Raw genomic sequence first — 24,253 nt, forward strand, 5'->3', positions numbered from 1 at the left:
AATGAAAGGTGTTGGTAATTTTTATTCAAACATTATAGTTTTTCCACATTTTTTGGTTTTAATCGGGTATGAAGTTGTGTTCAACCAATCTTTTGGCTAAACCGACCTAATTTGGCAGCATTTTTACCCAATCTATATTTTTACTAGGGCAAACCAATGCAAATTAGACACATTAGCTAAAATAGTTAAGTATAATCGCAACTTTTAAAAGTCAAAGGCAGGTCTTGAACCATCAAGCTCTAGAATGGGAGCCTGTATCTCACAGATGACACCACTAATGTTGTCACCTGATGGCAGGAGAAAATAGACACATACAGACAGACAGACAGACAGAAAGACAAATAGATAGATAGAGCAAAGATATAGAATTAAAACTCCTCTTTATCTTTATTCAGGTATAAACTGTTTAGAGATTTTCAAGATTCATTTCATCTTCACAAATACTGGTTCTATCTGAAGAAACCCAAAACAAAGCATGACCAAAGCATAACCAGCTTTACTCATTTAGCTTTGCAGAACATAGAACACAACCAGAAATGTGTATCTGTAGCTCCTTTATGTTTACCTACTGGAAGCTTATGGGAGCAAAGTTCCATAATTGTGAATTATATTTAACATGATTGTGTCAAACCTAAATATTTAGCTATATGTCAGCTTTAATCAACCTGTGTTGATTAAAGTGGAAACATTGCTTCTTTAACTGTGAAAAAAAAAACATAATCTGGGTAAACATCACAGTAGGTGTAACTTTTCTAGTTTTCTATAAAGTTATGAGATGAAGGTTGATATTGTGGCAAAAATGACAGTTACAAGAGTTTCATTTGTAAAATGCATATAGAATATATCCCATTAAACATGTTATCTAATAAATCAAAGCAAGCAGGAGGTTTACCACCTAAAGATAGACAAGTGTTTGCCCAAATGAATCTTTTAAATGTATGATGTCATGGTCAGTAGCAGCACTGTGCTCTTTTTCTGTCTTAGTTTATTTTGGGATACATACAGTAATGAGGAGACCAGACTTGGTGTTGATGGATTTTTTCTGAAATATTTTTCCTGGGAGCAACCTAAGACTAACACACTAAGATAATAAACATAGCAGGTAAAATATTATAAAAATCTGTCAAGATTAATGACGCCACGTTGCAGAAGCGGCAGAGCAGAGGAACACAGCGTTCATACATTCAATAAAGGTTTATTGATTTACATCATAGAGTAAAATGCAGAAGTTACGTTTAAACAGCAACGGGTGTCATTTGGACAGAAACGCCTGATTGGATTGACGCTGAACAGGAATTGATTGAAAAGTGTGCCTTTACACATCAATTAATCACAGATTACCTTCTCTGATATTTATATTTTCTTTTCTCTTCGTTCCTCTTCATGCATTTAAAATAATATCCCAACAGGCTCATGGGCATTCAGAGAGACTGACTGCCCAAAGTGATCTTTGGCGCCAACCGAAAGCGGTTTCTGCCATTTCTGCTTCAATTTGTATTATAAAAGCAGCAGTTTCTCTTTCCTTTCTAATTATCCGTATGATCTAACCCAGAGGTCACGGATTAGCAGACCAGGGTCCCACCTGCTGGCTAATCCAGACCCAACCTGATTTAAAACATTTATAAATTACCGCAATAAGTTTTCCGACGACAGTGCCTAACTTCACCTGTGCTCCTTCTCCTGTTAATACGGTAAAGCCCTCCAGAGCTGCAGGTGATACAAATGATCCACTGAGCTGTATCAGTCTGGGTTGCTGCTGCTGCCACTTTTAGACACAGCAGGCAAACCTGGGGCAAGCTGGGCGATGGGAAAGAAGGAGAAGATGATCAGAAAAAGAGAGCAGAGAAAGTGTGGACTGCTGGAAGAACTGTGGTGAACTGGTGAAATAAAGGTGAAATGGCGTGCTCAAAGATGACCCTGAACATTTGGCTCAACCTGCTGCTGTGAAGCAGGATTCTCCACCATGAACAGAATAAAAAATAAATACGGATCCAGGCTCAGAATGACCACCTTGATATGTCAGTTCAGGTGTTTTCTAAAAAAAGTGACTCAGGAAATTGTCTATATACCAAAATGAAACTAAAAACAATTTAGATTTTAAAATGGAAAAATGTTCTATTTTTTTTTATAATTTTTTATTTAAAAAGTCAATGCATAACATGGATGCATAAACACCTGCAGTTTATTTCAATGTTAAATGCTGTTTAAAGTAACGGATTATAATTAAAAATGTCTCCTCACCTTAACTGGTTGTAGATTTTCTTTATTCGGACCCCACTGATTTTTCAGGTGTTACCCCTGATCTAATCTGAGATTGGGATGAAGGATGGCAAGAGATCTCAAGCTGGTAAATTGCGATCTCCTCCAAGGCATTCTGGATGCTTCACAGCATCTTCTATCAGTTGGATTCACCCAGTACTCAGAGGGCATCAGGATTAGATGCAGAGGGGAAAAATAATCCCTGATTTCCAGAAGAAAATCCTGGAGGAAAAATGTTTGGCCTTCAGATTTCAAACAGGACAATGATCCAAATCCCAGCAGCATTTCCAAGAATAAATGGTTTTGTTCTTGGCTTAAAGTCCAGATCTAAAAATACTTCAGCATTAACATTACATGCAGTTCTACTTAAAAGCATTTTTTTTTTTATCATTATCAACAGTTTTCTTTTTATTACTCAGATGATCTTTGATGGATATGAAAACATGTTTTATATTAAAACATGTTTTATGATCTGGAACTTTTGACAAAAAAGCAGAAAGAAGACATCTTTAAGGGGGCCATCACTTTTTAATAGCATTGTTCTTCAGCTCACCTTGATATAATTCATTCATCCAGTCAAACCTTAATTCAAATGCACTATAACATAATCCAAAAAGATCATCTTTACTAACAAAATATCCCATATGCACGGTAGAACCAAGTAAAGGTCTATTATTTGTTGCAGGGTGACATAAGCCAGAGACAGAGGCTATCCTTAATGTGACATCATGACTTTCAGCTGTTTATTCAGGCACCACAGATAGATTCATTATGATGCAAATAATTTAATGTTGCGAAGGGAAAACAAATTCTAAATTTCAGGCTCTCCAGGGAGCTCTTCTTGTGTTCATCTTTCACTGCCTCCTATGATATCATGTGTAGGAGAGCTGGAAAGTATTGCACGATGTTGTCCCGACGGATCCGGCGGGTGAAACGCTGACGGCTCACCAGCGCTGGCTGTAATACTCCACATGTAAAACACAGTCTGCTCTCACAAGGTCTTCCCTCCCTGAATGCCACCCAAAAACTGTTTGGAAAGAAGCAGTCAGGACCCATCAAACCAGTTTAAATCCATCAGAGGAGAGATTTAACAGATGCCATGCGAGGCCGCTCGCATTTCAGACCTGCTCTGTAGGCCCTGCTGCCGCTGCTGCTGCTGTATCTGCTCCACAGACTCTCTCTTATGGTTTGGACTGAACCACTATTATTCCAGGAGGGTTTTCTAGCATCTCCTCCTAAAGTTTCTATGAGATCCACGCCTGCTTGGTCATGTTTTTCAGGACAACAGCTCAAGGAGGGATGATTGATAGCAATGTTCATCTGTGGTCAAAGTAGGACATCTTCTTGCATTGGTTAGAAAATCTCATAATTATGGCAGCGTTTATTTCTTCTTCGGTATTTTTCTTTCTTGGTGAAAGCAGATATTTAAAGGATAATAGTACTGGGAGTCCTTGTTAAAAAGGTCATTATTTCTCTTTGCTTTTATATTTTTCAGGACCCAGTTGCTGTCTGCTGCAGAAAGATAAAACATTAGTTGTGCACCCTAAAGATATGGAAAATATAACAGTGTGACAAAACAGTTTTACAAAAAAGTAAAAGAAAAGTAAAAAAAACAAAACAAAAAACAAATCACTGGACTTTGTTTTCCAAGTTTGAAGACATTTCCTTTCTCATCCAGGAAGCTTTTTCAATTCAAAATGTATGGATAAGCAGTTAGTTCCAAGATTTATAGAGCAGCCCACAGTTTTACACTCTAACACTGCAGATGCAGAATAACCACAACTCTACTTTGAGTGTTGCCTGGATGACGCAGCTTCTCACCTCATCCCTATTGGCTATAAGTAGCAGTGGGAACGCCTCACTGACCTGCGTTGACCTGAGTTAAACGACTCGGTAATTGAGTCGGGTTAAAATCGCCTTCAAACTGCTCAGCTCTGATCGGCATACAGTGGGAACCTCAGACCCGGGTCGACCATGGAGCGCGCTGTACGGACCTCAACACACCATGCCAGTTGCATCTGATCTAACAAGAAGAAACAACTCTAACTTTACATTCGTTAAACATGGTCTAGCTCTGGTGAGAGAGATTCAGAAAGATAATAGAGTGAAACATTTTGCTCTCCATTTTTTATTTATCTGATTTCTGTTGACATCAGATAACTAAATACTATTATCCTTTAACTGGTGACATCATCAAAGCCAACCCAGTGTGATGACGTCACCAGGCATGCAGCGGTGGGGGGACAGAGGCCACGCAGCGGGTCGATCTGTGTCTGAAAAAAGTGCATTAAGCTACTAATTTCATTGGGAAAGCGACTCTAAAACTGAGACCTGCCATTCTATCATGGCAGAACATTTCAGCTCCTTTCATCCAGGATAACGCTCTCTTTGGCACAATCCATCTCATGACCGCAGGTGAAGATAGGAAGGTCAGCTGACCGGTAAACCCAAAGCTTTGCATTTTTGGATCAGCTATTTCTTCACCACAACAGATTAGAGTTCTGCTACTAAAAGACACCAAACACCACTTAGGCATCTGTAGTGGGCCTTCTTGGCAGTCTTTCTTTTAATATGTTGATATTTTGGTATGGAAATTAGATCATATGATTGATATTAAGAATTACAGCATGATAAAAGTTTTGGCCATTTCACCCAGCCCTATTGAGAACCCTGGCCTCAGACTAAAGTTATCATGCATAAGGAGACAAAACTGAAAGCAGAGAGAAACTAAAGAGAAACTAAAGAAACACTTTTTATCGCTCTCATTAAAGTGATCTTGCTTTAAACTACAATAACAGGCTTTTAAAATAGTCTGTAAGATTAACCTACTGAATAATGATCGTTTCCTTCCCATTTAAATAAATCGGTTTAGACATGGACGTAATATGGAAGGGACGTGGGGACATGCCCCTTGCACTTTTTACTGTCCAAACACTATGTTACGCTAGGGTACACAGACATTTGTCGAGCACTAGGACCAAGCGGAAAACCGCAGCTCAAACTGATGCCCACTTCCCTGAGTTTAGCTCCTGATTGGCCCTTTGTCTTTTTTTGTGTGATTGGCCCTCACCGCTGTCACTCCTGAGAAGCTCACTTTACAAACATCTGATGTGCCACTGAATCTGCTCTGTGATTGGATGATCACGCTGAAGTTAGTATCGTAACACACCTCTGAAATCAAAATTTCATCCATGGGTTCAGATAGCTTTTACATAATTATTATCCCAGGAGAGGTGTGAATGTCTGTCTATATAACATGATAGCTGGAGATGTCACTTTTTCACACAGGTTTATCACCAATGTAACTATATCTGGGTATCATAACACTGTACTAATCAAACTGTCTGTAGGCTTTAAAGGTGCAGCTTCTAATTTCTTCTCATTTAATCTCATTTTTTTTCCATGCAGTGGTTCTGCACATTGGTATCATTGTCGCCTGGTTAAGCTCAGTGCCTTCGTTGAGACCCTGTCCTGCATTTTGAGCCCCTTTTCATTCAGCTGATCGGCTTCTTAGAAGATTCAAGGTTTCCTGTTGAGAAAAAAAAAATTTATTCAGAACCTTTTTCTCTCTCTCTGACTTGGCTGCAGTATTAGGAACTGCTCCAGAAATGAGGTGGCACCTTCCTGTCACCTTAACTGTGGCATGAATGTCTGCAGATTTTCTGTGCACCTGTGGGTTGGCAGCCCTGCACCGCACATATTATAGGTGTTCCTCAGCTTTGATCATAGGTTGTAACTTAAGCTCAGAGCCAGGAGGGTTTTGATTTATTTATTTTTCTTTAATGAATGAAATCATTCTTTGAAAACTGAACTTTTTATTTGCTGAGTTTAAGCATGATATTCACATTTGGTTGACAAACTTAATCATTTTAGTGTGACAGAGAAAATTTGAAGAAGAAATCTGAACAAATACTAAGAGTTTAGTTTTACAAAAATAATGTATTGTAGATTGTTAGGTGTCATTAGTGTATTGGAAGAAATATAGGTTAGTAAAAGATGAATAGAACAGGTAGTGCGTGCATTTTGAAAACATTTTTCTCTTAAGTACCTTTATGAAATTGAATTGCTAAATATACTGTTAACAGTTTTCCACATCAAATTCATGCAAAGGATGCTTTGTGGGATGAAGAAGGTTGAATATGGTGCTTGACAATCCAAAAGGTTATGTTTTAGTTGTTACTTTCTGTTCATGTTGTTTCGGTTAAAAGGGAAGGAAACTCAATTTCCCACCTACCAATTGGGTCTCCTAGAGCCGTGTTTCCCAACCTTTTTTGACTCGCGTTCCCCTTTGGGCATTTTGTCTTAGCATGACTTCTCCTCTCAGTCAAAAGTATTGATGATTGTCCAAAAGTGTAATGTACATTAATAGATTATAAAAACAAAAACTATTTTACTAAATCTTTTAACCTGAGTTTTTAATTTTTATGAGTGTATTTTTTTCATCTAAAAAAAAAACAACAAAAAACAACCTAAATTTGTTGCCTGGAAGTAAGTAAGGAATTTAAATTAAATAAAAATCAATTCATTTAATTTATATAGCGCAGATTCACAACACACATCATCTCAAGGAAATTCACAGTTCACCAGATCATACAGTCAATTTGATTCAAAGTTTTCTATCCAAGGAAAACCAGTTGATTGCATTGACTCTTTGACGAATTGTCGAAGGCAATTCCTCACACTAAACATGCTTGTAGCGACAGTGGAGAGGAAAAACTCTCTTTTAACAGGAAGAAACCTCCAGCAGAACCAGGCTCAGTTTGAGCGACCATCTAGGGTTCAAGGAGACAGAAGAAGAGATACAAAAAGAAGCATAGATACAAGAGGCAAGTCTAAACCAGCTCCAAAGGCGGCCCCCCGTCCAGGAAACACAGCCAGGCAGACGAGCTATGAGCCATCTCCCATGTCAGAGGATGAAGAGAGCACATCCAGCCAGTCACAGTCAAAGAAACAGGACCACACTGGAAAACAGGCCGATCTCCAGCATCTATAAACAAAGGTGTTGATGGCAGCAGCACAGCTGATATTTCTCTCCAGAATGGTGTCACAGCTACTATATATGAAATAAAATCGTATTATAAACATGCATTTATAAAACTGGAGCTCCTCTGAGTAACTCCCTTATAATCACATTACACTGGATGAATTGAGATCAAAATACAGAACAAAAATTATAGTTAAACTGAATTATCAGTTTTACTTTGTTTTCATTGAAACACCTGAGCTGCTTTCATGAGCTCCAATAGATCAGTGTGAAAAACAACTGAAATCAGGCTGTTCTCTACATCCAGCCTGTTCCTCTGCTTGGTTTGGATGTGTGTCACAGCTTAAGATGAACTCAAAGAAAAACATTCTTTTTGGTTGATAAAAGCTTGTTTAATTTTGGGTCCTCACAAAAGCAAAACTACGGAAGGCGAGAGTGGCCATGTCCCTCAGATACTTTTTCAAGAGTTAATTTTCTCATTATCTAAATGTAACAAAAGCCGTTTTCTCATCATAACGAGATGATTGGTGTGAGTTAAAACTAATTACATCCTTTAATACCACAACAGCGGGAGAGGATTTATAAGTATGAGTCATGGCAGCCTATGTTTAATTCTGTAAATAATCCCATGTTTAATTTTTAGATAACGAGATGACATTTTTGGTTTGATGATTTGCTTCCACTTCTAATTCATAAGCAATTAGACCTATGCCTCCAGCACCTAAGCATGTGTACAACACAGATCCCAGCCATATTTTATTTTAACATCTAAGAAATAAGATATTTTCATGGACCCCTTGCAATGCACTCGCCTACCACTAGGGGAACGCGTACCCCCGGTTGGGAATCACTGTCCTATAGTATTGTGAACAAGAAGCGGAGGTACAAAAATGCACTTTAATGGAAATACTTTATTGATGTCACTCTATTAAACTTAAACTTATATTATAAAGATGTTAGATTTTAGTTTAATTTATTGATTATTGCAAGTGAGTAGAAAAATCAGGTTCTAATAATCTGGATGGGTGAGCAAATAATTTTGGCAATATAGACTATATTGCATCAGACCCACTTAAGGCCTTTAATTGACTCTTTCAAGTTATGCTTTTTATAAAATATTTAGAAAATGTTTTTTTAGCATGGTACATTGTTTTTTTTTTTATTTATTTTTTTTACTGTGAATACTTTAATCAATCAATCATGACATAAACCAATATAAATAAAAAAAGTCCTGTGTTCGTTGTCTGGTGTTGGATTTTGAGGGCATGGAATCTTTGAGCAAACAGTCTGAAAGTATCGCAATATTAAAACTGAAAACTAAATTAAATGATGTCATTGCTTTAACTTAGGAAAAGAAATGCGACTGTGACCCTTTTTAAACAGCTCACTCTGTTTATCTATTTATAAAACCTGATTTTATTTAAGTTTATTCACCGCTTCTCACATAGTGGAAATGCTTGTTTCAGAAATAGTGACGGGATCTCTTGTCAAACAAACGCTATGATTTTAAGTTTGGCAACCAAGAAAAATCCAAGTGGGAAACTTTGGACGGATTTCCTGAGTGTATTTTGACTCATAAATATGTGTAAACCACAGTTTGAAAGTTTTTCTGATTCCCACAAAGACAAACCTGGGCCTGAAATAGCACCTCCAGGCTGATAGCAAATGTCTGCCTCACACAGTTGAGGCCACATTTAAAGGAGAACGAAAGCATTTGGGTGAAGTCGACCCAAATTTATGCATATTTATGTAAATCAAAGCCAGAAATAAAAAAAAATCTTCAGAACAGAGACCACAGCTGTTTGTGGCTGTTTTGATTTGGTGAGACGAAGTACCATCTGGTAGAAGATAAGGATAAGATTTTTGTTAGACATAAAATTAAAGACACTTAACCCTTTATAAGAACCCCCCCCCCCTTACGGCACCCGTTTCTTATAGAAGCACTTTTGTTATTTTTCTTTATATATTCGGGCAAGTTGGCGTTTCTTGTTATTACATGGACGTTAAGTTCTGCCATTTAAATATCCCTATTTTTTCAATATTAAAAAGGTAATAAGGTATTGTCCTGGCTTCCAATAACACTATTGAATATTGATTTTCTGAGTGTCCTATGAAGGGTTACCAACATTTTTTGTTGAAGATAACATGAAATAAAATCCCTACTTGGTCAATCTGATGTATTTTTAAACATGATTTGTTCAACCGGAAAAACTCTTTGAGATATTTAAAATTCATCTTGGAAACTTTATCCTGACCTGCAGTAAAAATCAAGATGTTTTTTTTTAAGTTCAAAAATACAGATGGAATCGTATCAGTACAATTTACTACACATAATAATTGGCCCGTTTAGGTAAACCACATCTAATACTTATAATCAAAGTAAAACCTGTTTTATATTTTGAATAAATCAGTTAAAGCGATGAGTCATTTTTTTTACAATCTGCAGCTGTGCATTAAAAATATGCCCCATATTCAGACCAATTTTGTTCTTAAGAGTTTGGATAATCCTGTCAAATAATGACCTGGATGTTTCTAATACAAAATACATTACAGTTAATCATTTTCTGAACTTGCTTTGATTTTGGCTTAAAAGAAGAAAGGTTCATAACTGACACAAAAATCAGTAAATTACTCTCATCTGTTGGATTTAGTATTGATGTTTGTATCTGCGTGTATTTAGAGCAGTCTGTGAATCCTGAGCAGAAATCAAGGAGAATTTGAAAACATCTTTATTTTTTGTTTGGCATCAAACCCGCTCAGAGTGGTTGCGGTTGAAAATCTCCCTTTTGTAACAGAATGTTTTCTATTTGTGAGTTTAAACATTTTACTTTTATATCACTGAACTCATTACGCTTGGTGACAAGATAAATATTGGGTTTTCTGCAATCTAGCAGCCAGTGGCTTTACCAATGGTTATCTGTGCCGCACCATATTTATACTCACAGGAAACAGAATTCCAAATAAAAAGTTCCCAGAACAAGTAATCAACATGAGATGGTTATTAATGGAAGAGCTTTATAAGACTATTATATTTTAGAAAGATCCAGTGGTGGTTATGTTATAGACAATGTGGATGATAATAAACTACTTTATTATAATAAAAAAAGGGTCTTTTCACATCTTTAACAGGGTTGTCAGTATTTTTTCCACGCATGCATTTAGCTTCAACATTTTAATATTTATCATAAAAAGAGCTACATCTTAGTGTTTAACCCTATTTCTTACAAAGTTAGGGTTAGAAAGTCAGTTTTTAGATGTCCCAAAAAATAATTAAGATCAGACAGAAATTTTTTTTATACGGAAGAGGATTAGGGCCACTGGAAAAAAAAAAGTTAACTGATTTTTAAATCTTATTTCAGTTTAATATTGGAAAAAAGTCAGAATTCTGACTTTAATCTAAGAATTCTGACTTTAATCTCAGAATTCTGACTGAATTCTGACAGATAACAAAGATGTGTTACTGGCCCTCTCAAACAACTCACATCTTTGTCAGTGAAGCTGGGTGCTACCACATTTCTTCCTTCATGGTGCCCATCTACATTGAGATCCAAAATTCTGAGGAAAAAGTCAGAATTCTCAGATTAAAGTCAGAATTATGTTAAACTGAAATAAAATCAGTTAACTCTTTTTTTTCCAGTGGCCCTAATCCTCTTCCGTAATTTTAAGATAAACTAGTCAATGATTAAATGATAAATTACCACTTTTCAGTTATAAATTAACTTGTACTCTTAATGTTCTTTATTTTCTTTATTTAAAAAGTTTGAGTATAATCTGTTATGTGAGCTTCTAGTGCTGGTAAAGTACAGCTGTGACCAGAGAAATACATACACTTTATAAGATGGCACATAACCCTTGTTTTTACTGACTGATATTGAATCAGATACTTAAAAATACTCTGAATAAATATGAAGTACTGTTTTTAAAACAACCACTACAGTAAATTCTCTGAATACAACTTTGCACAGGTGTATTATTTTAAACATTAAAGAGCTAAACCTCATAAATAATTCAGACTCTGCTAAAGAAAGAACCCAGATTGCGTAACTAGTTCAATAACATTCATTTGTGTCTCTTTTTAAATGAACAAGGGAGACCAGTATCCCAGTAACCAACTGTCAACTGAATAGAGAGTTTACACTTCCCAGAAGAATTTCTGCCTCAGGTTTCTCCTTTAAATCATGTTAAAATGCTGAGACCAGGTTAATTTGATCTTTTATCAGGTCAATTACCTGAATGTTTCAGTAATAAATGCTAGGATTTGTGTTTTCTCACCGTATGCTACTTTACGATCCAGAATGTATAGGAGTTTACTCCATGGTTATACTGTTGTGACAACTGGCCTCTTCCAGCTTGTTCCTAGATAAACATGTTGTAAAACATGGCCTATCTCCATGTTTAGGCTAAACTTTCTGCAACATACACATCCGAATCTATAAGCGGCCAAAATGAATCTCCAAAATGTATAATGGCTAAAATTATTCTAATAATCTTTAAGTGGCTTTAAGTGAAGGTTTTGTAGTGGAAATTAGAATATTTCAAGAAAATCTCCAAGAAAAGGCATAAGTCATGAGAACAGAGCTAAAAAGCTGAAAAGCAAGTTTTAACCGTGACTCATTCACAGCAGTCCTTTCAGGAGAAATGCCCAAAATACCAGTAAACTATAATCATGAGCTTATGAAAGCATACTCAAAATGTTTAGCCTAAGAAACACAAAATAAACTAAGTAAACCTCTAAATTTAGAAAATAGTTTAAGCAACTCTAAAATAATAGCTCAAATTTTTCTGGCACTTAGAAAATATAGAAGACCTACTATATTTGCTTCTAAATGGGTTTACATGTAAATGTGATTTGGGTTTTATGTTGTTGTGGTTTAGCTTCAGTCACTGTTTACCAGCTGGAATTCTAGTAAAGTCAAGTATTTAAAAAAAAAACTGCTTTTATTCTTTTTTAACCTTAAAACATGAGTTTATTTCAAGACAATTGCATTTAGTTTAAATCATTTTAGCACCAAGGTGCTTTAAATATTTTGTGGCATCTGGATGATAGATTTGGAAACATAAATGTTTTGTTTCCGTTTACTTAATATATTCGATCCATTTCCTCAGCTTGAGCTAAATGAGACCTAAAGCACTAGCAGACTTGAGTGTTTGGGGGATTCCTCTCTGTTTTTACCATCTAACTTTTAGTGCAGCAGCTTGTAAAGCAGCAGGGATTTGGCCACTGTGTGCTGTGATTTGTAGTCTTTCCTTCACCTAAGGAGTTGAAACAAGTAGATTTTTAGCAAAACTAACTTCATGGTGAGGTTGTGTAAATATGCGTAAATATCCTGATGCTTACTCAATTAATACCTCTATACTTTATAGCAGTACTCTGCTTTGATTTTGTGTGACAGTCCAACACTAAGCAGCGTATAGTCTACATGTGGAAAAGTGGAAGATCAGTTTTCAGATTTTTCTAAAAAGTGACATAATCGCAGTCAGATTCATGTCTGGACTTTGACTTGGCTATTTTAACATCTCATGTATTATAACATTTCGTTAATATGATATTTTGACAATAAAGTTTGTCTAAGTCAGTGAAGCAGACACCCTGTCTGCTTTTAAGGCTAGGCTTAAAACTTTCCTTTTTGATAAAGCTTATATTTATTGTGGCTCAAGTTATCCTGAGATATCTCTATAGTTATGCTGCTATAGGCTCAGACTTTTGGAGGACACAGGGACCCCTTTTTCATCATTCTGCTTCATTCTATTTCTATTCTCTATGACACCATCCTGGAGAGAAATATCAGCTTTGCTGCTTCCATCAACACCCGTTAATGGATGATTGAGCTTGGCCTGTTTTCCAGTGTAGTCCTGTTTCTCTGACTGTGACTGGCTGGATGTGCTCTCTTCATCCTCTGACCTGGGAGCTGGCTCAGAGCTCGTCTACCTTGCTGTTTGTTTCCTAAATGAGGCCGCCTTTTATATCTCTGCTTCTGTCTCCTTGAACCCCAGTCGGCCTCAGAAGATGGCCGCTCACACTGAGCCTGGTTTTTAAAATGGAGTTTTTCTCTCCACTGTCGCTACAGGCATGCTTAGTGTGATGGATTGCCTTCGAGTCAATGAGTCGATGCAATCAACTGGTTTTTCTTAGATAGAAAACTTTGAATCAATTTGACTGTGTAATCTGGTTGAACTGTAAAGTGCCTTGAGATGACATGTGTTGTGAATTGGTGCTATATAAAAAAACTGAATTGAATTGAATTAAGTCTAAGACACGCAAGTACTATTTGCATTGCTATAAAACCTTCCATTTTGGTTTAGGTTGTTTCCTTTGGGTCCTATCTATTTTATTTTTTGGGAATGAAACATGATTTTTTTCCAGAATGCTCTGTATTCAGCTTTTTCCATCTTCATATCAACATTCTGACCTGCTTAATTGTTCATGTTGATAAAAAGCCTCCCCACAGCATGATGCTGCCATCGCCATGTTTCCTAAATGGTATGTTCTGATCTTTGCAATGTACAAGATTAGTTGCAGGCCAAAAAGTTCAACGTGTCTCATCTGGCTAGAGTAGAGGGGTTTTATTCAATTATGGATTTTATACCAGAATGTTGGAATATAAAATAAACACTTCACTAAACATTGAGAATATCTTTTTTGTGAACGGAGACCTCAGGTAGAGATTAGCTTCCAGATTTTGTCTATAAATAAAGAGAAATTCCTTCATCCCAAAAACACGGTTTATCAAAAGCTTGAAGCTGGATATGATTGCTGTCTTGACAGAGAAATATCAATGATTTTAAAGATTATTTTGATAATTTTAAAGACTCATACATTTTCTGCTACTGAGACATACAGTAGAGCATGAGTAAATGTTATTTTTAGGAATATCTAATACTAGTAGTTGTCTGTGATTTTAAAAATCGGTCTCAAAATAATTTTTTTTGCAGTCCTAACAGTGTTGTCCTTTCCCGGCCTCTGGGAAATCAAGCTTTTGTTGTTATAAGACTGATAGATCTCCTGCTAAAAGATTCTCCCACCTGAGCTGTGGATCGCTGCAATATACACTATATTGCCAAAAGTATTTGCTCACCCATCCAAATTATTGGAATCAGGTGTTCCAATCACTGCCATTGCCACAGGTGTATAAATTCAAGCACCTAGGCATGCAGACTGTTTTTACAAACATTTGTGAAAGAATGGGTCGCTCTCAGGAGCTCAGTGAATTCCAGCGTGGAACTGTGATAGGATGCCACCTGTGCAACAAATCCAGTCGTGAAATTTCCTCGCTCCTAAATATTCCACAGTCAACTGTCAGCTGTATTATAAGAAAATGGAAGTGTTTGGGAACGACAGCAACTCAGCCACGAAGTGGTAGGCCACGTAAACTGACGGAGCGGGGTCAGCGGATGCTGACGCGCATAGTGCGAAGAGGTCGCCAACTTTCTGCAGAGTCAATCACTACAGACCTCCAAACTTCATGTGGCCTTCAGATTAGCTCAAGAACAGTGCGCAGAGAGCTTCATGGAATGGGTTTCCATGGTCGAGCAGCTGCATCCAAGCCATACATCACCAAGTGCAATGCAAAGCGTCGGATGCGGTGGTGTAAAGCACGCCGCCACTGGACTCTAGAGCAGTGGAGACGCGTTCTCTGGAGTGACGAATCGCGCTTCTCCATCTGGCAATCTGATGGACGGGTCTGGGTTTGGCGGTTGCCAGGAGAACGGTACTTGTCTGACTGCATTGTGCCAAGTGTAAAGTTTGGTGGAGGGGGGATTATGGTGTGGGGTTGTTTTTCAGGAGCTGGGCTTGGCCCCTTAGTTCCAGTGAAAGGAACTCTGAATGCTTCAGCATACCAAGACATTTTGGACAATTCCATGCTCCCAACTTTGTGGGAACAGTTTGGAGCTGGCCCCTTCCTCTTCCAACATGACTGTGCACCAGTGCACAAAGCAAGGTCCATAAAGACATGGATGACAGAGTCTGGTGTGGATGAACTTGACTGGCCTGCACAGAGTCCTGACCTCAACCCGATAGAACACCTTTGGGATGAATTAGAGCGGAGACTGAGAGCCAGGCCTTCTCGTCCAACATCAGTGTGCGACCTCACAAATGCGCTTCTGGAAGAATGGTCAAAAATTCCCATAAACACACTCCTAAACCTTGTGGACAGCCGTCCCAGAAGAGTTGAAGCTGTTCTAGCTGCAAAGGGTGGACCGATGTCATATTGAACCCTATGGATTAGGAACGGGATGTCACTTAAGCTCATATGTGAGTCAAGGCAGGTGAGCAAATACTTTTGGCAATATAGTGTATGTCTTGGTGTTTTAAGACTGCTTACTTCCATGTGCTGTCAGTGATGAGAGCAGCTCTGTTTTTGTAGGTCTACAGTTTTGTTCTGCTCTTCCGGTTTCCAGGCGATGGCTTAAACAGCGTTCTGTGAGATGTTCAAAGCGTGAGATTATTTTGTAATTGACAATAAACCTTCCCTCAGACCTGTCTGCTGTGTTCTTTAGTTTTATGATGCTGATTGTTAACTGATATTGCTGAAACTATTTTACATACAGAGCACTCTGTTTAATTGTTTGAACACTTCTAAAGGAGATTTTTTAAAATATCTCTTATTGTATTAAAGTAAATGACAGCTGGTAAAGTGTACCTTTTAGAGCTCGAAAACAAATCACAAAAGTCATAACTTTACTTCAGTTTTAGAAACGTGCTAGTTTTTGTCAATCTGTCACAAAAAAGCTATGAAAATAGTGTTTGTACTTTAAGATGTGCGGCCTTTGAAAATGCATGTTATTATAGGAGGATCAAAGACTTCCTGATAAACAGACATCCGTTTGTGAGACTGAAGGATCAACTGTCTAATTAGGAATTCAGCAGCATATGAGCACCACAGGGGATGGTACTCTTACTGTTCCTTTTTAATGCACTGCCATTCAATTCATTTATATACCGTATTTTCACGACTATAAGGCGCACCTAAACGTCTTTTTTTTCCCTCAAAATGTGGGGTGCGCCCTATGGTGCGGTGCGCCCTATCTGCGGACGTTGTTGAGACCACCATGAGTATGTGAGAACCTTAAAGGGGGAAGTGTGGGCGTGGCTTGTGTATAAAAGAACAGGTATGTGCTCTATGCAGAAAATTGTTGTCTTAACACATCCTGAAATTGGCAAAGAGACACGCCTATGAAGCCCAGTTTAAACTGAAGGCTATCAGCTACGCAGAGGAACATGGAAATCGAGCAGCTGCGAGAGAATTCAATATAAATGAATCGATGGTTCGCAAGTGGAGGAAGCTGGAAAACGAACTCCGACTGGTGAAGAAGACGCAGCTGAGTTTCCGCGGACATAAGGCGAGGTGGCCCGAGTTGGAGGAAAGACTCGAGCGGTGGATCGAGCAAAGAACGAGTGGGGCCAGCGTTTCAACGGTCACTGTTCGACTAAAAGCAGTAAAGCTGGCGGAAGAAATGAAAATTGAAAATTTTCAAGGAGGTCCATCGTGGTGCTTCCGTTTTATGAAACGGTGCAATTTTTCCATCCGGACCAGGACTACAGTTGCTCAGCGACGTCCGGCGGATTATGATGAAAAGCTGGCGAGCTTCCACTCCTTCTGCAGCAAACACATCGCTGACAAAATCATCCAGCCAAGCCACATCACCAACATAGACGAGGTGCCGCTCACTTTCGACATCCCGGTGAATCACACCGTGGAGAAGAAGGGGACCAGCACTGTAGCGATACACACAACGGGGTATGAAAAGGCGTCGTTTACTGTGTGCTTGGCTGCCACGCAAATGGACAGAAACTGCCGCCTATGGTGATTTTTAAAAGAAAGACTTTGCCTAAAGAGGCTTTCGCAAAAGCCGGCATCATTTCCAAGGAGCCGCCCGGCACGGAAAGTGACTCTGACAGCGAAGAAGAAGGGGAAACTGGCATGTCGGATTTAGCGCAGCTGTTTAATTCAGAAACAGAGGATGAGGACTTTGATGGGTTTGATTAATACTCTGTAATAAATACATGAATAAAGCACAATCATACTCAGTTTTGCTCCCGCTCTATTTTTCTACCTGAAAACTTAATTCAACACCAGCCTCTGGGCCGCAGCGCATCAGGGCTCACCTCGGCAGGTGTTTTTTCATCTAAATAATCTAAATCTTTTTGAGTGAGAAAGTCCACCTGAAAATGTAATCATTGCAGACAGTTCATCCAGATTATTATCCTGCCTATGTTTTAAGTTAATTTATGCGTCAATAAACTGTATCAGAGGAGTAATCGCAACCCTGTGTCATCAGCGATGTGTCTCTCACGGCAGGTTCCCAGGTTTGAATAATACTTTGTAATAAATACACCTTGCAGCTTTATTTGCTGTGATCAGTGGGAATAAAGTAGTTTTAATATGTTTTTAAGTGAGAAAATCCACCTGAGAGGACATGTACCTGTATATAAAAAACGCGCCCTATAGTCCGGTGCGCCTTATGTGTGTGTTAAATACAGAAATGGCACACATAACTGAGACTGCGCCTTTTAGTCCGGTGCGCCTTATGGTCATGAAAATACGGTAGCCCCAATTCACAACACATGTCATCTCAAGGCACTTTACAGTTCAACCAGATCATACAGTCAGTTTGGGTCAAAGTTTTCTATTTAAGTAAAACCAGCTGATTGCATCGACTAATTGACTCTTAAGCAATCCCTCACACCAAACATGCTTGTAGCGACAGTGGAGAGGAACAACACCTCTGTACAACTCTGACTCTGAGCACCAGGCAGAGTCCTGTCATCTAAAATAAACCTCAGATGATTGCAATCATCAAAGATGGACAAGGAGCTGAGTACAGGGAGCTGATGAACCACTTTGTGGCATGGTGTAGAAACAATCATCTGACCCTGAATGTTAACAAAACAAGGCAGATCATTGTAGATTTCAGAAGAAATAGGAGCAAGTTTAAACCTGTTAAACTTAAGGGAGAAGAAATAGAGGTGGTGGAAGAGTATACATACCTGAGGAAATAATTTCACAAAGAGGAGGTCTTCTTAAACTGAAGTGGAAGTGCAATAATCCAAGTGCAACTACGATGTAATTTTCCCTTAGCTCTCTGCTGCGCAGATATTTTTATAGACATCCCAAGTTCTCATTTCAGGGAGATTCTTATCGAACAACTGAATCAATAAAGTATTTTTATTTTATTGAATTGAATAAACGGTAGATCTGCATAGATTGATCATATCCAGGATCAATACTTTCAGAGATCATTTAAGAGGATCATAATAAGAAATGTTGGTTTCCATGTGATTAGGCTCATATAAAGAATAAAACTACAACAAAACACATCTTTCCCATGTTGCAGTTAATCTAGAAAGCATATAAAAAGTCCTTTGTGCTTATTGTTGAGATAAGTACACATTTGCCTGTCCTGAAATGCCACAGCTGTGTTTAGCCAACCTCAGCAAGTGGATCTTTAAAAGACACCACATGAGATGAGGCTGCTATTTTACAGCGCTTGCTGGCTCCCTTTAGGGTTTGTGGGACACTTTTCTTAGTTCCACTGTCTGGCTCTTCTTTCTGGATCGGAACCAAAGCGTTTTTAGCGAACAGGCACATCTGCGCTTACAGCTGGAAAACTGAAACAATCACAGAAGATTGGATGTGATTGTCAACAATTGAGTGGTTATTATATATGGTTTTGTTTTAGTCTTTGATGGTTTTATTTCCAACAAAACTCCTAATATTAGTTCCAACTTTGAAAAGCCAACAGGTGGTGGTTTGCAATTTTCATTCTTCAGTGACACCAAACCACTTGGCTATTAATCCCATTGAGTTCACTGAGGCACAGACACATCGCAGCCTCTCTAATTAAGATCTAACCACAGTTCCCATGACTGGTCTGCTACACAACTCCGGTGGGGGGAACTCCAGCGATTTACGGGAAGAATCATAAAACTATAAACCAGGCTATACCAGGAAATACGGGTCTGAACCTACACTTAGTGACTCCATCGTCAGCTAATATAACTACAGAAGTGAACTTACTCATCCTCTTAGCTGGGCTGCTTTATGGGCCATAAAGGATCACTGGGATTTCATCAGCACAGATTCCTGTGAAGTGTTCAGATGACTAATTACCCATGGAAAAGATCCGGGTGTAAATTAGATCATCAATATCTGGCAGATGGAGGAGTACAAGTCATCCCTAATAATCAGAGGAAGGGTGTTATACATAATAGAGCTACTGTAGTGGTGAGAAGGGTGAGGAGAACTTCATTTTCAGCTGTTTCCTGACTCTGCATCATTACCTATTAATCCTAACATGCAAACACGTATCAGTCGGAGGTTTCAGGCAATTAACTGCCAGTGGTCTCTGTCTGAGCTGCAATGTTGAATAAACACTTGCTGCCGAGGTCAAAGTGAAAATAAGAGACGGAAAAAAGTCAGAGTGCAACATTTTAGTTTCAAGTTTCAGATGGTTGGATTGTAAACTGCCAGCTGAGTCACAACATCTCTGAACATCCTGACTCAGTTTAGCCCATGCAGGGAATGTGCTGCTTTAAATGATCAGTCCACCAATTTAAACACACCAACATCTGTCCTTTGAGGCATTTCAAGGGAGTTGTGAAAAAAAACTTGAAGTCATTTTAGAAAAAAAATCAAAGTAAAACCTAAATGAGAGTTTTATTCTCCTTAAACTTCCATCCGAGGTCTACATAAATCATAGGAAATTACTCATCTGTGTAAAGTCATTGGAAAGGAAAGAACACCCTAATTTTATTTCAGGGTTTTTTTATGATCTGGACTTTTTTTTTTTTTTATATAAACCTTCAATTTACAAAAACACATCAGCTTTGCGCTGTCATTTATACATTGGCTGCAATAAGATGCTAACACTATGGAAATCCACTGCATTTAGACATGTAAGGATTTTATAGGTTTTAAAGAGGCCTGTATTTGTTTGTTTTTTATAAATCTCTTTCTTTTTGATTTGGCTGCTGCTTCAGTAATGATGCATTTTTGCGATATTAATCTGTTAAACATTTACTTTCCACTAACTCTTAAAGACATACCTGTTAAATTGTAGTTTTCTGTACCAGCTGGGGCTTTTATCTTTCCTGATCATTCTGGTTTCTGTTTTCCACAGAGATGTGCTGATGACTGACCAAGCTACACTTTGGAGTAAATGAGACAAGCTTACGTCTGCAGAAGATGCCCTTCACTGCTCATTTGCCAAGTTTGGAGGACGCTATGGAAGATTGTGCCTACAGTGGATTGTTAAGGTTGTTCTGAGATCGGTGGTTTTATCAGCAGGGTCTCTTGGCAGCAGAGGGGGCTGTTATGTGGCCCCCTGACCTCGGCCCTCCAGACGTGCAGCTCACTCTTCCCAGTTTTGGGAGTGTGTTCGAGGATGCCGAGGAGCTTCAGGCGCCGCTATCCTTCGGGGGCCTCTGCCAGTCCTCGCTACATTCAGGAGGACTGTGCTCTCTTCCTAGGACCTCGCTGGGATGCAACCCCAATTCTCTGCCTATATGTAAGACAGTCGGACACCACTTAGAAAAGACAGTGGAGGATTTTGTCATTACGGGTCAAACAGACCTGAAAACCAACACTCAGAGGGTCAGCTGCTACCCTCAGCCCTCCCTTCCCATCCCCTACCTACTGACCAGTTGTGCCCAGTCTCCATCTTTCGAATCGCTACCTTCATCCCTTTCCTCTTCTTCATCGCCCTCAGTTCTTACTTCACACATGCCTTATTCTGATTATCATCGCAAAGTGTCTTCTCAAGAAAGTAATCTACATGATGATTACTGTTCAATTAAACAAGAACCTTCAGACGATTTCTCACCATGTAAAAGGGAACCGTTTAATGTAAGCAATCAGCAGGGGGAGCTTTTCCGTCCAGGCCAGCATCCGCAGGGTAACAATGCTCAGGATATAAGGCAGTCCCCTCTTCACTCCCCCAGCCTCAGTAGACTAGCAGGACAAGACCGGGCGTTGGACCAGCAGGAGCAGTCATGTCATTGGATCGACTGCAGTGCCACGTACGGCAGCCAGGAGGAGCTGGTGAGGCACATTGAAAAAGTGCACATTGATCAGCGTAAAGGGGAGGAGTTTGCATGTTTCTGGACTGGCTGTGTCAGACGGAACAAACCCTTCAACGCTCGCTATAAGCTGCTCATCCACATGAGGGTCCATTCTGGAGAAAAACCCAATAAGTGCATGGTGAGTTGACTATAATAATAATAATGTCTATTAAACTGTTAACTGGTCATGCTCCCTCTGCTGGAGGTACAGAATGTGGTGCCCCCAAATTTGAAACCTCATATTGCCATGATAAGGCCACTGTCTGCCATTGCATCAGTTTTATAGGACAGGCTAGACCCTTTCAATGGTGAATGAACAGATACTGAATTAATCCATGGTTTTTCTGTTGTTTCAATATCTTTTTTGGGGATTTTGGTGTGGCCAGTTAATAGTTAACACGTGGGAAGTTTAATTTTGTATTTTAAAAGCATTTTGTTTATGGTCAAACATTTTACCTTTTATAGTATTATGTTTTAATGTTTTCTTCTTCTTTGTTGTTGTATTTCAATTCAGTTCATTTATATAGCTTCAATTTATAACACATGTCATCTCAAAGCATTTTACAGTGACAACACGGTCAGATTGGTTAAAAGTTTCTGTCAAGGACAAACCAGTTGCATCCAGTCATCGACTTCCTAGAAAGGCTCTCCTGGATGAACTTTGGCCAAGATTTTCCCTTGCATTTTGTCTTTGACTCTTCAGAAATCTTTCACACTGGGAAATGATCAGAAAAGATTGACCCAGATTCAAACCAGACAACCAGTGTAAAAGTTTAACACAGTTTATTGAAACAACAACCACTGCAGGTGGTGTCAGCGACTAGGGCAGGAACCACTGGAAACGAAAACTATTGACCATCTAGCTTTACGACATCCTGTAATCACCAAGGTAATAGTCAGTAACCTTCTCCTAGTCCTCAATCTTGGGAAGAACTACTAGGTTAAGTTTGAGCCGATTAACAGTAGCGCTGATGTTGCTATCACTGCTTTGCAAGTCCTAGAGAATAACTCCGTGGTCAGGCAGAGGGTCAGAACTGTGAAGACAATAGTAGGCAGGAGGAAAAGGAGCACAAACCAAAATCTGTAATCGTGAGCAAAGTCCAGGATCAGAGGCAGGTGATCAGAAGTCCAATGAGGCACCAGAGGGAAATCCAAGATAAGGTTGAGAAACAGTTCCAGGTTAGGCAACGGGCAGGCAGACAAACAAACGATCAGGGTCAGGCAGAACAGGCAGACAATCAGGTTAGACAGGGATCAGGCAGGTTCAGAAACAGGGACAGGTCAGGTCAGGTAAAGAGGCAGGAGGACAGGAAACAGAACGCTGGAATAGATCTCACCAATGGCTCAAAATAATCTGGCACTGATGTTTGGTCTAAAGGCTGGTTATATATTGATAGGTGCAGATAGTTCAGATGAATAGAAGTGAGAATGGGGCAGAGCTGAGCATGTGTGTCTTGTGAGACACTGACACACTGACTTAGACAACTTTTATTGTCATACTGTATATATAGAGGGTATACAAACTGAAATTTCATTTGTACAGTTTATGAACATTTTCATTCCATAAAGTGCAGCAGTGATCAAATGTAAACAGTGCGGGAGGACGAAGATCAGAAAAAAAATTAAGTAGTAAAAAGCAGAGGTGGGAGATTCAAGTTATCTCTACATCATGTTTTTTGTTGTACCCACCCACTGAACCAGGTAGCCCAATCTGCACAGTGAATAAAATTGTGCAGAACTAAAATATTTTAAACATTTTAAAAAATCCTTCTCTTCTCCAACCAGTACATCAATGTATCATGAGTGGATTGATGTGTCATGGGCAGCCAGGGGGGCCTCTAGGAGTCAGTTAGCGAAGGGCAGCATAGAAGGACGACGGCTTGTAGACACATTAGTAGCACCTGAAGCTTGATGGAGGTCATGGTCATTGGATGTAATGGGTATGTGAAGACAACTCACAAACAGATCTCATAATTTGTACCTTTACGTCAGGTCACTTTAAGAAGCTAACAGCGCTTGACTGGTCTGAACCTGCTTTCAGTGGGTCTAGATTTGTGTCAGACTGATCAGACTGTCTCTCAGACATGCAGATGATCAAACAGTTTCCTTTGCATGTATGAGTAAGGGAAACATGCAGAAGAAACAGGGCTGTGTTGACTGAATGCATGAATGCAGGATGTGTCTGTAGGACTAAAACAGTCAGGAACGCACAGATCAGCTGTTGTTACTAATGAAAAGACACAGCCAAAATTAGGGTTATTACACTGACATAATGCAGTAACTTTTTAAGCTCTGGTATAACACAGCCTTAGAAAACAGCAATTTATACGATGCAAAAAATTGAGCATGTTCTTTGATTCAAGCAGAGTATTCAGATTCAATATCTTGTTTATATTCAAGGCGAAGCAACTTGCAAAAGTTTAATACATTTTGTGTAATAGATGCTTTTAAACTTTTGCTATATTTTATCATTTCATTTGTAATTTATATTGTCTCCTTCAGAAAAAATACATCTTAAAAAAGCTCAATACTCTCAAAGAGGTGCTGCTGTGTTGGTGTTTTAGCTGATAATGGCATTTTGAAATAATATTTATAATCTATTTAATCCATATGAATAAAACATGCTTATCTGCTAACATAGACAGTATTTATTTATTTATTAGGTTGTTGCCATAATGTTCCACTTGGTAATTATCTGTGAAACTTTATTAGAAATGGTTTATTTAATACAACTGTATGCCAAAGACACAGAGACAAAAAGGGAGATGAGAAGGGGAGAGGGGATAAGAATTAAGGTGAGAGAGAAAGACGAAAACAAGAAAGAAGAAAACAACACAACAAAAAAAAAAACAGTAAATATACAACAGCTCCTATAACTCTGCTTCTACAAGTGCATGAGGCGCAAAGAGGTAAAGAAAATAGAAAAAAAAACTACAACAAAAAAAACA

At 38.7% G+C, this 24,253-nt stretch overlaps 1 protein-coding gene across 2 annotated transcripts in view; it reads left to right on the forward strand.

The window, feature by feature from the left end:
• Positions 1 to 24,253, forward strand: part of LOC119779335 (zinc finger protein GLIS1-like) — a 71,677-nt gene that overhangs the window by 7,398 nt on the left and 40,026 nt on the right. For both annotated transcript variants that reach the window (XM_038278948.1, XM_038278957.1), the window contains exon 2: positions 20,366 to 21,444. In XM_038278948.1, coding sequence (XP_038134876.1) covers positions 20,560 to 21,444 — 885 coding nt within the window. In that variant the 5' untranslated portion in view covers positions 20,366 to 20,559. The remainder of the gene's footprint in view (positions 1 to 20,365; positions 21,445 to 24,253) is intronic.

This window comes from Cyprinodon tularosa, unplaced genomic scaffold (genome assembly GCF_016077235.1).
Source record: "Cyprinodon tularosa strain WSP-4 unplaced genomic scaffold, ASM1607723v1 ctg1018, whole genome shotgun sequence".
Classification (NCBI taxonomy): Eukaryota; Metazoa; Chordata; class Actinopteri; order Cyprinodontiformes; family Cyprinodontidae; genus Cyprinodon; species Cyprinodon tularosa.